Source organism: Manis pentadactyla, chromosome 6, assembly GCF_030020395.1.
Source record: "Manis pentadactyla isolate mManPen7 chromosome 6, mManPen7.hap1, whole genome shotgun sequence".
Lineage (NCBI taxonomy): Eukaryota > Metazoa > Chordata > Mammalia > Pholidota > Manidae > Manis > Manis pentadactyla.
Genome location: NC_080024.1, coordinates 58,335,925 through 58,354,671, shown reverse-complemented (window position 1 = coordinate 58,354,671; position 18,747 = coordinate 58,335,925). Strand labels below are relative to the sequence as shown.

The window sequence follows — 18,747 nt, the reverse complement described above, 5'->3', positions numbered from 1 at the left end:
ATTGTTTTTCTGGCAAATTTAAGTCCATTATGTAGACTTATGCTGAGAAAATCTATAAGGAAAATAGAAAGTGCTTTGAAAAGGATTCCCTGTGCTACCTCTCTGTGAATTATCATTCTTGTTGCCAGCTATCCAGGGAAGTCAGTGAATTCAGAGAACAAAAAAGCAAGTCCCTGTGGAAATAACTACTGGAGATAATCTATTAAACCTGTATTTTCAAAAATTGTTTCCTTATATTCTACCACTGACAAACAACTACTCAGTTTTGATCACTGGGAAAAATCATGAACTCATACACCAGACTCAGAAGAGGGGACTCGAACCTTCACAGGAAGACCAGTTCTAAAAGGCACCCTCTGTCTTTAGGATGTTTCTGTAATTAGTGAATGGATGAAGCAATTCCATTTTGCCATGCTACTTTTTTATCTTGAGGGAAATAATGAATATATTAATGAAGAATAGTATCTGAAATGGTTGTCTTTATCTTATGATCTACAGCATCTTACATCAGGCTTTGTGGGGAAAAGGTTCAAGCCTCTTGGCCTCCTGGAGGAGCACTGTGGCTCAGTATGAAGTTTGTTTTCATTCATAAAATAAACAAACAGTTGACACCTGTCACTGAGGTAAAATATATTTGAGAAAGGAGGGAGCCTAGGCAGATACATAACAACTTTTCCTGGTGAGATACATCACACACACACGCACACACACAAACACACACAGGACATATCTACTAAAGGCCTGTATTTAGGCAGAACTCTCTCACTCTTTTATCTCCATCTGCATTGATTAATCTTCTCCAATTTTTTTCCCACAGCATGAGAAGGGAAACATAAAGTAACTTTAAATTCCAGTACCATGCAAAGAGAACATGTAAAAATCATGATACAATGTATCTTCAGATTTGCATTTCAAATCCAGAATTTGCTATGTGGAAGATTGAAATCATTTTAGGTGTAAGGCAAAGAAAAAATAGTCCAAGTACATGCTTTATTTTTTTCATAGGGAAGGAAGTGGTTTCATGAAATAGGCACTGCTTAACTTACCACAGCTTACTGTCTTCAGACATCATTGTTTCTAACTACTGGATAAGGGCATGAAATCTTTATGCCCAATCCCGCAGAAATAACTGTCACATTTTTGCTCAAGTCCACACTCTTCAATCAGTGAGGTGGGCTGCTTTATTGGAATGGACTATAAGTGTGGAGAAAAATGTAAAATGACTATATCATTTAATCAGGAAGATAAGGGATATGAGTCTGCCTAGAGACATAAGGGTATGGTATATTCAAGCTCTATATTGTATTAGCAAGAAGTATTCTTGAGATATTAATTGTGCTTGCTATATGAGCTTTTCTCATTAAGAAGAGCAATGATTTTTCATTCCCTACTTATAGCCTATGATGCAACACGTCCAAGGTATAGGACGCTAGAAAAACTTCTGCACATGTGCGCTTAGAGACATATGCAAGAATGTCCTTGGCAGTTATGTATGTAACAGCAAAACACAGAATTCAAATGTCCATCAACACTATAGTGAATAAATAAAGTGAGGCTTATTCATACAGTGGAATACTTTGCAGCAGTGAAAACAAATGAATTACAAATTCACATGCCTCAGGAATATATATTGAATGAAAAAACAAGCCACAGAAGAATACATACAATATAATTCAGTTTATATATAGTTCAGAGACAGGCAAAATATAATAATATATTTGGCATGGATTCAAACATATACAAGGACACTATACAGAAAAGCAAAGGAATGTTAAATTCAGATTAGCATAGTGGTCACCTCTGTGGAAGAAATAAAGAATACAATACAAGGATTCAAAAGTAATAATCATTTTTTTTTCTTAAACTGGGTGATGGGTGTTCACTGCATGATGTTTTGTTTTTACATACATGATGTTTGCCTTTACATATGTCTCATGAAACAACTCTCATAAATGGTGTAATGTTAATTCTTTTCACTACCCCAGAATTTGACTTCATGGTCCGAAGTCAACAGCGGAATAATAGCACTCCATAACAAATTTAGCACTCCGTGTTGGGGTAGGAATCCACCATCAAGCCTTGACACCTAATCTAATATTGTTGACTTTGTAACAATGAATTGACAGTTAATGATTTTCCTGTAGAGCAAACCTTTCAGTTTGTTCAACTATTACTGATGTTAGTAATAGAATTGTGAGAGCATTTCTTCATAAACCTGTGTGTTAAGAAATCTGTTTTTCAGTATTCTCTCCAAATCAAGGAAAGAAATATAGCAAAAGGCTAAACTTCAGAAAATCATAACCCTTAACCCCAATCATAATACTTACGTATACAAATTTTGACATCTAGAAATCGTTTCTGCTCTTTCAGTCACCCAATCAAGATGGTGATGTTCTTCCTTAGAGGAGAACTAAAGTAGCTTCAGACCATGTACTTTCCCATGGAAGGTAACTCAAAGCTCAGAAAGAATGTATCAGAACTAAAGAGCCCTAAGGGCTGCTCAGTGTTGGAATGGCTAAGGGAGCACCCTGGAGAGACGCCCAACCAGACTGGGAGTTCAGGAAAGGATTTCCAGGGTAGGAGTAGCTCAGCCTGATGCTCAAGAATAGAAAATACATAGAGAATGCAGCCTGAGGGAAGAGTTATGGGCAGCTACACTGAGGCGGTGAGTTTTGAGAATTTAAAATCTCCCTGCAGAGATCTGCAAAGACGATCTGGCTAAAGTTATAAATTAGACTTAGATTGCAGCCTTCCCACTGTTGTGTATCCCACTTAGACATTGGAAGCAGCACAGGGCAGAATTAAGAGTAAGGACTGTGGAGTCTGAGAGACTAGGATGAATCCTTGTCTGTCTTCAGAGTCACAGACCAGCTCTCATTTTGGATTAAATGTTCAGTTATTATTACTAATCCATCCTCTGTTCTGTGGCCAGTGTGATCTTTCTAAAATGCCACTCCAGCTTCTCCCCCATTTTAAATCTTAATTGCTGGTTCCCCGTTGCCCAGGATAAATATTCAACCTTCTTAACATGGCTTTCAAAGTGTTTGAGTGATTTGTCCCCTGCCTCCCTCTCCAGCCTAACCTACCCAGCCTCTCAGCCATGTTAACTCATCTCTGTTCTTCAAAGCCCCATACTCTCTCAGCTCTACCTGGAGCACACATTTCCTCACCTTTCCTCACCAAAAACTCCCACCACTTTTCAGATCTTAGCCTGGCAATCTAGAATAAGAAAGTTGATATTTACTGAACACACACATACACACAAACACACACGGAGAGACACTGTAAGTTTATGTAAGTTAATCTACATGATACTCTACACTTCCTTAGAATTCAAATTTCTGCAAGTCAGAATCTATACTGTTTTAAGATATTAAGGATATTAGCACAATGGCCTACAAAATTAACATTAAACAATCACACACACTAATTTATTGTTTCTTGGGAGCAATGTTTAAAAATGAGGCAGTTGTTCAAGCGTCTACTGGGAAATAACTATGTAATATACACATTTTTATTAACTGTTTCTGAGTTTAATATAAACTATGCATAATATAAAGTATACATGGGTGCATTAAATGCATGGGCACATACATATGGGTACACTTAATGTACAGTTTACCCAATCATAAAAGAGCACCAGATTAATACCATAGCCATTTTTCCACAATTCAGGGTAGAGAGGAAGTTTTTCTGTCAGTCAACAGTAGGCAAAGCTAAAAATCAGGTCACAGGGAAAGATGCAAAAGAATTACCAACTCAGAGGTTCCTGTCAATCTGTATGATACCATCAACAGTGTAACAAGTGAATCTTAAGACTGCAACCAGAGGACTCTTCTTACCTCGGCATCAAAGCGAGGGTCCTGGTAGGCATCGCTGATGTTCACCGGAAGGCCTGTAGAAGCCACCAGCTCAGCAATGCTGTTGTTTATTAGCCAGTCGGAGTATGACGATTTCTCTATGCTCTCTTTGAAACTATCAGAACACCAACGAGGCAGTAAGAAAATAGAGAAACATTAAGCTTACTTGAAATCAAGCCCTATAAAACTACATTCAAGCAGAATTCTCAATGCTCATTAAGAAGGGAAAAGTGACTTTAGTCACTTAACAGTGATGAGGTGATTATCAATAGCTAATTTTAAAAGATTTACCCACTATAATATAAAATAATAAAATCCATTATTATCAATAGGTAGAAAAGATAGATTCTCTAAGATCCAGAGAATAACTCTTGGCTGTATTTAAGCCCCAAAGCAGGCACACATAAAATAGATAATCAAGTAAAGACCAAAGTTGATGTTAGGATGCCGGCATCACAGCATAATAAATTCCACTGACCTCCCCAGCTCACTCCCTTTAACTGAGCAGACTAGATGTTTGGCACTAGGAAGACTTAAACCCAAGGATGGGGAAAAATCAGGAATTAAATTGAGAATTGACAAAATTTACAGTGCAGCCAAAGAGCATGTCTAGACTATGTGTAATCTTCATAATTACATAACTATTTTTGTAATATGCCTCAGAGTATGTTTCTTACCAAAAACATATTTGATACCTGCAAAGTCAGACCAGAAGATCTTCTAATTCTACAGACTCCTAACATTAATCATTCAAATTATATCCATATTTAATTTGGACAAGGAATTGTTTGCTAAATGATTTTGTGAACTTTCCCTTGTATCACATTTCATCACAAACATTGAATTTATAGAAATGCCACAGGAATTAGTAAGATTCCTCCCTCCCACCCTCACTTTGTCTCCAGGTACATATTGAGCACTGCTGGGAGCTGTGGAAATGCAAAGTTGAGTAGTGTTCAAATTAGCAATATTGAGAGGGAAGTTTTCATTGGATAATGTTAAATATGTGACTTGGCAGGTGATAACTGAAATTACATAAATGAAGGCTAGGATAGTAGGGCAATGTTTCCCAAACTGCAGCATGGACCCTGGGTTCCAGAAGATGTTAATGAGTGTACTGCAGCAAGAATAATAAGAACTACATAGACTTTTTAATCTAAACTGCATTATATGTAAGAAAAACATGAAACACTATACATAGTCATTGTCACGGAATAATGTGCCTGTGTTGGATTTGTGCCATACTGAGAATGCCAGGAAATGGCATGGAACAGCCACCAGAAGCAGGAATGAGTGGGAAGCATAGGCATTATTTACCATCATTAATATATCTCATCATAATGATTACTGGTCTGTGATGAATTCAACATGTATTTGTGATATTATTCATCCCTTATTGCATATTAAAATTACTAATACATAAACTTATTCTCTATGGATCTCAGGTTAAAAAAATGGAAGTTTTAATTAAAAAGTGGAGTCTCGCATTTCTCAGATGCTGTCTCAATGAAAGAAGTAAAAAGACTGAGGACTTTAACAATAAGATGAAACCATTATTTTCTAAAACAAAGGAACAACAAAATGGCCATGTTTTACTTTCTCTTGCTATATTACGTCTGTTATGTGCAATGACAGAAAAATACAGAAAGACACGTAATAATACACCTGACATGAGGATCCATCTTAATGAAGTAATTTCTAAATTTGTAAAAGGGTGTATTTGAGTACTGATTACTTCTTGAAGTGATTAATTGGTTGGTCAGTCTGTGCTGTCTGTGTACTTTATTCCATGCTAAAAATTTTTTTAAGTGTTCTGTGATAAAACACATGGGAAGTGCTGACCCAGTGTGTGCAGCCGACCCTGGGGTGGGGTCAGGGCAAGGATGCTGAGAAAGAAACAGCTGGGGTAGGAAGAGTCAGAGTGGGTGAACAGGGACTAAGGAAGAAACTAGTTTTACCAACAATTGCCAACAACCCTTTAAGCAGGGCCTTTCAGGATGGGCAAGAGTTCAGCAAGAAAAGATTGGAGGAGTGAACAGGAAATCACAGGTGGAGGAGAAAACATTAGGGCCAGGAGACATTAGGCAGCAAAGTACAAGAATACAGTATTGAAACATTAGTACAACTCCTATGCATAATATTTTGGCCCCTAGGTCTTAAGGCCATATTGCTTTGTCTACATTGTCACAAGTTTCCTCATTAAACAGCCCGTTTAACTTCTGCCTGTACCCCTCTCTGTACAGGTCAGGGTAGAGCTGTGCTGGCCATCTATATATGGATGGGTTCCTATGTGTCATCTCCTTCTTTAAGTAAAAAGAAGAAGACACTTATTGATCATCTCATGCAAGTAGACATCTGGTGTGAGCACTGGGTATGTGTGTATGTTGCTAAGACACTGCATAACAGTGCTCCACAGAGAGAGGAAAAAATGACTTAGAATTCTTGACAATATTCATTTGTTGTTGAAAACTGAAGGTTTGTTGAGAAACCATTAAAGGATTTCCAAAGTTTGTTTGTTTGCTTGTTTGTTTGTTTAAATATCTGTCTGTGTTTATATAGTAGCTTCTAACATTCAAGTCACATAACACTATTTTGACCCCTACAGTGGGGATGTTAAAAAAACTTTTTCTCACCTAAAGAAAAAAGAAAACAACATAGCAAACAAACAAAATCCTTGAAATAAGTATCTGAGATAAGTAAAATAAACATAATTGTCACCAAACTTCAGTGACACTTCCTTTAAAAGTAAAAAAATTAACCACTTAGCTTATTTTAACTCATAAAAAGTAGACCTCCTTAAGATCAAGAAGTTTAAAATAACAAGCAAATTGAAAAGAAATCCTTTAGCTTGTATATTACTAGAACTGGGTGCATGAGAAGATATAGGTTTTTAAGTGAGTTTCCTATAAAGCACTGCAGTTCAGATTCTCCTTACTCAGTGCTATCTTGTTTCCAAGTGTGAGACTCATGGTGATTCAAAGAGAGCTTCATGAGCTCAAAAACACTGACTGTGAAGGGATAAAAGAGAATTGCCCTTTGACAGAAAACATAATTCCTGAAATGTGGCTACCTGTGAAGTGAGGGCCAGTGAGGTAAACCCCAGGGTGGACAACTTGTAAAGTAGTCTAGGAGAGAAATCAATACAAGTAAAACAAAACAAGGCAAAATAAAATATACCTCAGAACAAGTAACTTCACCATCTTCAGTATTCTGAAAATCCTATCTTGGCTAAAAGTTCAAACAGATAACTGTATGAAAATAAACTTAAAATTTTTTTAAATTAATTCCAAAAACAAGTCTCTAAATTAGAAGACAAAATACCTGAATAAAATAACATTAATCATTAGACTGTGTCTGTACCATCATTTTTGTTCTCAATATTAGAGTTTAGTCTTAACTAGAGACCCTCAAGACTTCCCTCTTATAAGAATGACTATTGGTTGGGCCCCTACCAATGGACAGTAGTGGGGTGAACCTCGAATGTAGTGATCAATAAGGGTTCTTCCCTTTTTACTGAAAGGAGTTGGCAGATGGGTATCCATCTGTGGATGGATGGTCAACTCAGCCCTGCCCCTGCCTAAACAGAAGCTGTAGGAGCCATGCCTTCATGGAGCTCACAATGACAATGGGCTATGATAAATGCCCTAATAGAAGGACATACAAGACAGTATGTGATTAGAGAAAAGAAGAGTCAGTTCTCTTTGCCTAGGAATGGTACTTGGGGAACCACTTCACAAAGCAAGTTGGTCTAAGCTGGTCTTTATAGAATTCTATAAAGTAAGAATTCATCTAGCAGAGAAAGAAGGTAAAAACAATTCAGACAAAACTGCAGTATGAATAAAGCTTTAGAAGTGTGGGGCTTTCTGTTCTGAGTTTTATGATATGATAAATGGTAGAATTGAAACTTGGGATGCATGGTGCAAGTACTGAATAAGGCTACAACAAAACAGGCCAACCAATATATTGTGTGATTCCATGTACATACTTTGTATCTACAACCATATATGTACTGATAATTCTTGTGTCAGCATCAGCAGCCCATTGAATTCCTAGTTTCCTGTATATATATCCAAGTATTTTCTGAACTCTATCTCCTAGCTATCCCCAGGCACCCCAAATTAAACATTTTCAAGATGAAACCATACACTCACCTTGAGGTGCTAGCAATCATTAATGAAAACTGTGACCATTAACTAAAAATAGGTCACTGGGTTAGGAACACAAGTTTCAACACAGACACAATCTATTTTCTCATTGCCAAGGAATGATTATCAATTGCCCTCTAACAGCTTGAGTAATACTCCATGGGGGTAGTATTTAGAGAGGTGAAGAGTCAGGTACTCCAAGAACTCTTTAAGATACATTTCTTTTTCATGTTTGCAAACAAAACTGGATTTTGGATCTGCAGGTTATGCCTGCTGCCACTTCCCATTTTGTTTCATTGACTAGAGGTCAGTCTGAACTCTGGTTCACAAACGGAAATTCCATTCCTTATTTTTTCTTCTCAGGTAAGCCTGTCTATCCCTGGGCCCGTCCTGAAGCCTCAGGCTGTGCCACATGAGTTGAAGTTGTCTTTCAATTGACTTAAAGAATTAAGTCAATACTGGTGGGACTCAAAGCTAGGTGAGTCTTAAACACCCAGAACTGAGACATTAATAACCTCTTATTGGCATTGGTATATCTTTGAAGGTTACCAAACAAATCTGTTAGTCATAAAAAGTAATGAGAAAGAGCTAGGAGGGAATCAAGATGGCGGTGTGAGTAGGGTGGCAGAAATCTCCTCCCAAAACCATATCTATTTTTGAAAATACAACAAATATAACTATTCCTAAAAGAGAGACCAGAAGATACAGTACAACAGCCAGGCTACATCTACATCTGCAAGAACTCAGCATCTCACAAAGTGGGTAAGATATAAACCCATGACCTGGCGGGAACTGAGCACTCCCCCCAGCCAATCTCACTGGTGGGAGGAAAGGAGCCAGAGTGGGGAGGGAGTAGGAGCCCAGGACTGCTAAATAACCAGCCCTAGTAGTCTGCACTGGAAGCACAGACACACATTGCATGGTATACTGGATATTAGAGAAACGAAAAAGTAAAATCCAAGACAGAGACTGCCAGCAGGTCCCCACAGCTGGATCCTTTGGGACAAAAGAAAAGCAGGTGCTTTTTGGAAGTCTTGGAGGGACAAGGGTTCAACAGCTGGACAAAATCGTCCCAGAACACTCAGCCCAGCAGGCTGGGAACCTTGAGGAACTTCAGGACCCACTAAGCCCCTGGGGGGTAAAGCAGCCCTGAAACCCCTCACAGCAGCCTGCCATTCATTCCCCCTGGCCGGCACTGCAAGTGGACCGGCTAACCGGCCACAGCTGTGGAGCAGCCGGGGACCAGCCCTACCCACAGCAACCACACAGAGTCTCCTCCCAGCGTGCAGCTAATCAGGACAGATGGAGGAAGACAGAGCAGGGTCTGGAAGGCATGAAGGGGTGCCGTTCTTGCAGGAGAACACACCCAGTGTGTCTCCTAACCCCTGCAGTGTGCTGGGATATCCCGAGGGTGGCCCTGCCCAGGGCAGCTCAGGATATTGTCCCAGAGACTGGTCCCGGTGTGTGGGTAGCCCACACAGGCAGCAGAGAAGGGCAAGTTGACCAATAAGCAGGAAGGAACTTTGTTATCCCAGTTGACACATGCACCACCTGCCTGGAACCACTTCTATAGCCATGAAAAGGCAGAAGAATCTGATCCAGTCAAAAATTACTCAGATAACCCCAGAGAGAGGGCCTGGGGAGATAGATATAACCAATCTTCCTGAAAAAGAATTCTAAATAAAAGTCATAACCATGTTGTTGGACCTGCAGAGAAATATGCAAGAGCTAAGGGATAAAGTCCAAAAGGAGATAACAGAAATGAAACAATCGATAGAAGGACTTAAGAGCAGACTGGATGAGGTGCAAGAGACTGTTAATGGAATAGAAATCAGAGAACAAGAATACAGAGAAGCTGAGGCAGAGGGAGATAAAAAGATCTCTATGAATGAAAGAATATTAGGACAACTGTGTGACCAATCCAAACAGAATAATATTCACATTATAGAGGTACCAGAAGAAGAAGAGAGATAAAAAAGGATAGAAAGTGTCTTGGAAGAAATAATTGGTGAAAACTTCCCCAAGCTGGGGAAGGAAATAATCTCTCAGACCATGGAAGCCCACAGATCTCCCAACACAAGGGACCCAAGGAGGACAACACCAAGACACATAATAATTAAAATGGCAAAAATCAAACATAAGGACAGGGTATTAAAGGCAGCCAGAGAGAGAAAAAAGATCACCTACAAAGGAAAACCCATCAGGCTATTATCAGAAACCTTACAGGCCAGAAGAGAATGACATGATATACTTAATGCAATGAAACAGAAGGGCCTTGAATGAAGAATACTGTATCCAACAAGATTATCATTTAAATTTGAGGAGAGATTTAAAAATTTCCCGAGAAGCAAAAGTTGAGGGAACTTGCTTCCCAAAAAACACCTCTACAGGGTATTTTAAAGGATCTGCTCTAGATGGAAGCACTCCTAAGGCTAAATAGATGTCACCAGAGAAAATAAAATCACAGCTAAGAAAGCAGACCAACCAAATACTAACTAAAGGCAAAAAATAAAATCAATTGTCCACAAAAGCAGTCAAAGAAAACACAAAATAGTATAGAATAAAATACTTAACATATAGAATGGAGAAGGAAGAATAAGAAAGGGGAGAAATAAAGAATTATCAGACTGTGTTTATAATAGCTTAATAAGAGAGTTAAGTTAGATGATTAGATAGTAAAAGAAACTACCCTTGAACCTTTGTTAACCATGAATCCAAACCTGCAATGGCAATAAGTACATATCTACAATAATCATCTTAAATGTAAATGGACTGAATGCACCAATCAAAAGACACAGAGTAATAGAATGGATAAAATAGCAAGACCCATCTATATACTGCTTACAAGAGACCCATCTCAAACCCAAAGATATGCACACACTAAAAGTGAAGGGATGGAAAAACATATTTCAGGCAAACAATAGAGAGAAAAAAGCAGGTGTTGCAGTACTTGTATCAGACAAAATAGATTTCAAAAAAAAGAAAGTAACAAGAGATAAAGAAGGACATTACATAATGATAAAGGGCTCAGTCCAACAAGAGGATATAACCATTATAAATATATATGCACCAACACAGGAGCACCAACATATGTGAATCAAATACTAACAAAATTAAAGGAGGAAATAGAATGCAGTGCATTCATTTTAGGAGAATTCAACACACCACTCACTCCAAAGGACAAATCAATCAGACAGAAAATAAGAAAGGACACAGAGGCACTGAACAACACACTAGAATAGATGCACCTAACAAACATCTACAGAACTCTCCACCCAAAAGCAACAGGATACACATTCTTCTCAAGTGCACATGGAACATTTTCCAGAATAGACTACATACTAGGCCACAAAAACAACCTCAGTAAATTCAAAAAGATTCAAATTATACCGACAACGTCTCAGATCACAAAGGTATAAAACTAGAAATAAATTGTACAAAGAAAACAAAAAGGCTCACAAACACATGGAGGCTTAACAACATGCTCCTAAATAATCAATGGATCAATGAAAAAATTAAAACAGAGATCAAGCGATATAGGGAGATAAATGACAACAACAGCACAAAGTCCCAACTTCTGTGGGATGCAGCAAAGGCAGTTCTAAGAGGAAAGTATATTGCAACCCAGGCCTATTTAAGGAAGGAAGAACAATCCCAAATGAATAGTCTAAAGTCACAATTATTGCAATTGGAAAAAGAAGAACAAATGAGACCCAAAGTCAGCAGAAGGAGGGACATAATAAAGATCAGAGAAGAAATAAACAAAATTGAGAAGAATAAAACAATGAAAAAAAATCAATGAAACTAAGAGCTGGTTCTTTGAGAAAATAAACAAAATAGATAAACCCCTAGCCAGACTTATTAAGAGAAAAAGAGAATCTACACATATAAACAGAATCAGACATGAGAAAGGAAAAATCATGGAACCCCACAGAAACACAAATAATTAATAGAGAATACTATGAAAACCTATATGCTAACAAGCTGGAAAACCTAGAAAAAATGGACAACTTTCTAGAAAAATACAACCTTCCAAGACTGACCAAGAAAGAAACACAAAATCAAAACAGATCAGTTACCAGCAACAAAATTGAATCGGTAATGAAAAAACTACCCAAGAACAAAACCCCGGGGCCAAACTGTTCACCACTGAATTTTATCAGACTTACAGAGAAGACATAACACCCATTCTCCTTAATGTTTTCCAAAAAATAGAAGAGGAGGGAATACTTCCAAACTTATTCTATGAAGCCAGAATCTCTCTAATACCAAAACCAGGCAAAGACACCACAAAAAAAGAAAATTACAGACCAATATCCCTGATGAACATAGATGCAAAAATACTCAACAAAATATTAGCAAACCAAATTCAAAAATACATCAAGAGGATCATACACCATGATCAAGTGGGATTTATCTCAGGGATGCAAGGATGGTACGACATTCGAAAATCCATCATCATCCACCACATCAACAAAAAGGAAGGACAAAAACCACATGATCATCTCCATAGATGCTGAAAATGCTTTTGACAAAATTCAACATCCAGTCATGATAAAAATTCTCAACAAAATGGGGATAGAGGGCAAGTAGCTCATAAAAAGTGGAGTGAAAAGTCTGAGGACCATGAAATATGAAAATAGTCTAAAAGTAGCAGTGGCTGACCTAGAAAAGGTAGGTCCATGGCAGATATACGGCCGTGTGCCAGTACTGAACCATTGCCACTCAATATGCCACTACCTGTTATTATTGCGCATGAGTAAGCAGGCAGCCAGCCAGACTCCAGGCCAATTAAGAGAGTAGGAGCATCTCAGAAGGACCTAATAGGACTCTCACTACAAACAGATGGCATTCAGGGTGGCTGGATGCCCTCAGGAGAAGTAAAGAGCCGTCACCATCAGTTATAATGACCCTTGTGACAACAGCTCATACCCTAATTCAAGATCCTGAAATATACCTTGTTTGCCCTCCCACCTCCATGCCTCTCTTCACCATGTTTCCTCTGCCTTGTTAAGTCACTACCTTCCCACCTACAGGTCCTAAGTGAAGCTTTAGCACATCTGAAAGCTTTCTCAGTGGATCACCTTCTATTTTTCCCCAGATGAGTAGGGTATCTCTCCTTATATTAAAATACCACTCTGCACAAACCTTTTATAGAAAGTACCGTTTGTTTTGTAGTCATTGATTTACTTGATAGCAGGAATTATGAGTCTAAACTGAGACACATCTGTGCATGAGGGGGCATTTATTTGGACAAGTTGATGTGCATGGAGGAAAAGGAGAGAAGGAGATTTTATGCATCTGAGCCTGATGGCCAAGATGGAAGAAAGGTGGGGAAATCAGAACAACTTAGTGACTGGCCCTCAACCTGGGGTCTGGTTTCTAAGCATTGGCCCCAGGGACTAAGTCCAAGTTCAGTGGAGAAAGGAGGGCTGCAGACAAAAGCTTTGGGAACTAAAAGACTTGTAAAAAAGACAGAGTCTACACAAGGCTGTTTAGGGGTTAGGTAACAAACGGAACACACGGTAGGGAAAGCGAGATTTCTCCCTGCTTCAGTACTAACTACCCCGCTTTGCTCGGGTTTGGGAAAGCCCCACAGCCTCTGAGACAGTGCTGGGGAACTGTGGCACATCACCAGCAAGGATTCTAGTTATGCCGGTGGGACTTCTGGGGTGGGCAAGGAAGCCCATGTCCTGCAGCTGCTGCTCTGCCATGTCTAGGGGGAGAGAATTTAGGGATGGGCACTTGGCAGAAATGATGAGTCAGCCATAATTTAAAAAAAAATCTTGGCAACTCCTAGAACAACTTAAAGAGGGTTTTTGCAAGGGGTCAGGGGCTCTTATACTACATGGGGAGAAATGACCAAGTAACCAAGTATAAATCACCACAGTCAATGTGACTCTGCTTACAGTCATAGTCTGGAGGCCTATTATATTCTTAACCTACTCCTACCCCTGTTCAGTGGCCTTGAGATCCTGGAGGAAGGAGACTGCTGAGTTTTTTAAAGTCTCTGTAGTCCCCATTATCTATCAGAGAACCCAGCACAGAGTAGCTACTCAACATATGGCTACTGAATGAAGCCATAAAATTAATGCAGGAATAACAATTTCTGAAGGACACATTTAGAACAGATGGAAGTTACAAGAATGTAATTCAACATAAAATGCCTTTCTAACAATCAGTACTCCCTATAAGAGGAAAAAAGCCATCATGACAGTGAGAATCCTCTCAGTAGAGGAGTTGGCACTGATGTCCGCAGGGAGGTACACACCTCATGGAGAGAGATGGATCAAAGAAATCATTCCCATCTCTCAAATTGTTTGGTATTAATTATGTGTTGACCAAGAGGAAATTCGCCATGACAAAGGAGTAAGCCACATAAGAAAATATGCAGAAATGATGAGTCAGCAACAAAATTGGTTTCTGAAAGAGTCTTCAAGGACTCCCTATAAAAATCAGCAGCTTTAAACCAGTATTCAGGAGAATTCAAAGAGTACCCTGAAACACTGTTGCATGGATCCATAGACATTATCTTCAAAAGCTATCCTAGTATAATTCTGAATGATGTCCAGAAGACTAAGGTATCTAATGGACATTATCTGTAGTGAAGATGTTCAGTGATGAAAGGTTAACGGAAAGATTTACAGCGTGTCGAGAGCACACTGTGATTTGTAGACTCAGAGCCTGTTTCACTGTGTCTTCCATGGCCACTGGCAAAGTCAGTGCTGGAGCCACTTGTCTTTATTCTTTTAACTTCCAATAAACGACTGAAGGATCCCACATCTACAACAGGAAAATTACTAGACAATGCGGGAAAGGTCTTTTGAGATAAATGAACATTCTACATTAATTTAAAGGCTAAAATAGAATGATGGAGAACGCTATCTCATAATGTCAAAGTTCAAAGGCACTTTTCAAATGTCTCTTTAAAGAAAATCTGACCTTTCCTTCTTTCTTTCTTTCTTTTTTTATTGTCAGAAAGTTTGCCAAGGGCAGTCTGGGCCTTGGGTCATTTCATTTTGACATGGAAGTTCTTTCAGCATTGAAAATAATCAAAAGGCCAGAAATACTTAACTCTTCAGTGACCATGAAGACACATTCAGCAGTATAAAAAAAGAACAATATTTATGCATTAGGATTTCAAAGATTGTTTTAGTAACTTCATCAAACTTTTCCCTGTTATATACGACAGAGATAACTTACATGAGGCCATGACTAGCTCAAGAAGTAAGTACAAATAGATACTTTTTCTAATATATTTCATGTTAGTTTACATGAAATTTTTAGGAAAATTGCACAGCTAGCTATACCACTAGTAATTCTGTAAGCCTAAATGTATTTATATACATGAATTAGCTGACAGATACAGATATGGACATAAATACATTTTCATGAAAAACAAAACCCTCTTACAAAAGGCTTCATCTCACATTTCAAATTATAATTTTATAGAGAGTAAAACTTGCCCTTTTTGGCATATAATTCTGCAAGTTTTGACAAATGAAGTTGTACAACCACCACCACAAGCAAGATAGAGAACAGTTCCATTGCAACCCCAAATTCCCCTGTACCCTTTTGTAGTAAACCCCTCCAGATCTCCTTTCTGTTCCTATAATTTTGCTTTTTCAAGAATGCCTTGTAGAACAAAACAGCAGCAGAATCACAGAACCCAAGAATGGACTAATGGTTACCAAAGGGAAAGGGACTGGGCAGGAGGGGTGGGAAGGGAGGGATAAGGGCGGGGAAAAAGAAAAGGGGCATTACAATTAGCATGTATAATTTGGGGGGGGCATAGGGAGGGCTGTGCAACACAGAGAAGACAAGTAGTGATTGTACAGCATCTTATTACACTGATGGACAGTGACTGCAATGAGGTTTGTGGGGGGGACTTGGTGAAGGGGGGAGTCTAGTAACCATAATGTTCTTCATGTAATTGTAGATTAATGATAATAAAATGAAAAAAAAAGAATGCCTTGTAAATGGAAATATATAGTTATGTAGCAAAGACCTCTTAAATTTCATGCTCTTGATAAAAAGTGAAGTAAATAAATAAAGTGTCCATTTCAATGTATGATTTCTATTTCCTGAACTTAAAGGCAATAATAGATATGTAAAATCAAACTACCCAGGACTATTACATCTTGAAACAGGTATTACCTAGAGAGCCTTTTGAATATATAGATCTTTAGGACTTCCCTTTCAACATATTGAATCAAAATCACTCAGGATGAGTTTGAGAATTTAGTTTGTATCAAGTTTCCAAGCTTGATTCTGATTGATCGGTCAGATTTGGGAAACATTAACCAATATATATTCACCATATGAGATCAACTACCTGACTGTAAGTAATGTGTGGAGAAGGGATTAAAGTTCAGAAGGTGGGAGAGTCTTCTTGGATGTGGCTACTACTTACTGGCTGCAGGGCCTTGAACAAGTCCCTTAAACTTGTGAACCTTTCTTCTCTATCATGCAGGGGTAACAATGTCCATTTCATAAGATTATTCGGGGGATTTACTGCATATGAAGCATTTAGTATACTACCTGGTGCACTTAGTACTCAATGAATGAAAGCTGCTAACTTTGCTGGCATTGGTATTACCATTATCATCATTATCTTCATGCTGTTCTAAGTGCTTTATTTGTTTTTCTTCTGCCATTAAGTCAGTTTTACTAGTTTTTAGCCTTTCCTCTAGTGGTGACTAAAATAAAAAGAATCCATTTTTTGTAGCAGCCCAACTACTATTCAGAGCAGTGTAAAGCTAACAGAAATTCACTGATTGTCCTCAACCCTTACTTTTATTCTTCTACAGCCTCAAAGATACCAATAGGGACAAAAAGAGAATTACTATAAACTCACTCTTTTTCTCAAGAGGATGTTACTGGCCAAATATAAGTAAACAAAAGGGAGGAAGAAAAACAAAGGGCCAGAATAAAGCAGAAAATTGGGCTGTCAGTGTAGTTAGGGAATATCTAAAACTTGACTTTATTCTTCAGCAGTTTGTACATACATATATTCTTAAGCTGCAGCTTTTATTTAAGCCCTGAAATACAGAAAAGTAATATTTGACTGTACTTGCTGAAATAAAGAAAGAGAATGCCATAACGCTGCCAATACCGAGGCCTGAAGACAAGCATCAAAAGACAAACAGGAAACTCGTTAACCCGACCTGTTCTCAGCATCAGCACTGCACTTCGGAGACATCAGTTCAAAGGATTTGGTGAACTTCACCACCTGCCACACAGAAAGACAACACATCCAAGTCAGTTAAAGCTTTCCTGCAGATTCAAATAAGGCAATAAACATTTCTCTTCATCTTTATAATGACTATCATAATAACTGGAGGTTAAACAGAGATTTTAAGTGGAGAAATCCCAAAGAACAAAAGAAGAAAATTCTACCACACATTTTGGATTTTACTTCTTACATGGCATACACTGCCAGTTTTAATGCATTTTACTGTACATGTATATATGTTTACAATGAGGTGTGTACTGTCCTGTGGTGGTCAAAGGGACATCTCATTTGAATACTATTTTTTTTACTGCTCTTTTAACAACCCAATCACTATCCTTGGAAAGCCAGGTAGGGACAAAATACCCCTCAAAAAGGATGCCCTCTGTCAACCCTGGGTTTCTAAAGTTACTTATTGTTGGCTCCCTGCCTTATCATTGTTCTCAGGTGAACATTTTGCTGCCATCCCTCAAAAGGTAAAGAGGAGGAAGCCCCTTCTTTAAAGACCATCCCTTCTTCCTTCACTTGGACAAGTCCTTCTTCACCAGTCTCGTGAAACCAGCATACCATGTAAGAACCTTGGCAAGGCTTATTACCTTGAAAAGGAATTTATGGGCACAGAAAATGTAAAGGTAGTTTTTCTTATTATTAGCTACTATTGAGTTCTTACTATAAACCAGGCCCTACGTCAGAAGCTTCTTGGACAATTTAATTTCCTTATTATATCTCTATAAAATAGGGATTTTTATCTTTAGTATGTAGATGAGGAAACTAACCCATAATTTTTAAGATACCTGCTCAATATCACACAACTAAATGAGGCAATTGGGATTAAAGCTAATCTGCATGACTCTGGAGTGCCAGCTCTTTCAGTAATGCTAAAAATGTCGAGTGGTAAAGGCACCATCTCTGGCCCTCTTTTGAGAATATATATCACATGATAGAAAAATGAGTCCCTTATACTGAAAGGAGTCATCTGAATGCCATCTGGATACTTCCAAGTTCGACATTTAGATATGCTTTAGCCAGAGAGAATCATGCTTCAAAGGCCTTTTAAATTAACCACTTATGAGGAACTGATGGGCACCTGAAAAAATGATTTGGAAACTAGAAATAGATTAAATATTAAAACAGCTTTATCAGTGAGGTAATGAGCCCAAATGAAGAAAATGCAACATTAGGAAAAAGATAAAAGAAAATAAAAGCCCATCATAAAGAAAACTGTGCATGAGTAGAAAATTTAGCAGGGAGGTGACAACAGCTTAACTGCAAGGAAATACCCTGGACACCTATAGAGCATATTTCACATCATATTCTGACATGAACTAAGCCTCTACAAAATTACTCATTGGGGCAAATTTTATTTGTCAAAGAGGGCCACAACAAACCCCTAGCCCACATTCTTCTCCAGTACGACCCTGCCACCCTCCTACCAAGTAGTAGTGCCTATATTCTCTCCCCTTGAATCTAGATGGGCTTCTGACCACTTCAACCAATAGAGTATACAGAA

General features: G+C 38.4%; 1 protein-coding gene across 1 annotated transcript in view; it reads right to left on the bottom strand.

Annotated features, from left to right (window-relative positions):
* PDE11A (phosphodiesterase 11A) overlaps positions 1–18,747 on the bottom strand; it is a 395,750-nt gene that overhangs the window by 196,532 nt on the left and 180,471 nt on the right. Inside the window, exons 5-6 of the mRNA XM_036879447.2 lie at positions 17,173–17,237; positions 3,843–3,975 (exon numbers count right to left, since the gene is read on the bottom strand). Of these exons, the coding sequence (XP_036735342.2) occupies positions 3,843–3,975; positions 17,173–17,237 (198 nt within the window). The remainder of the gene's footprint in view (positions 1–3,842; positions 3,976–17,172; positions 17,238–18,747) is intronic.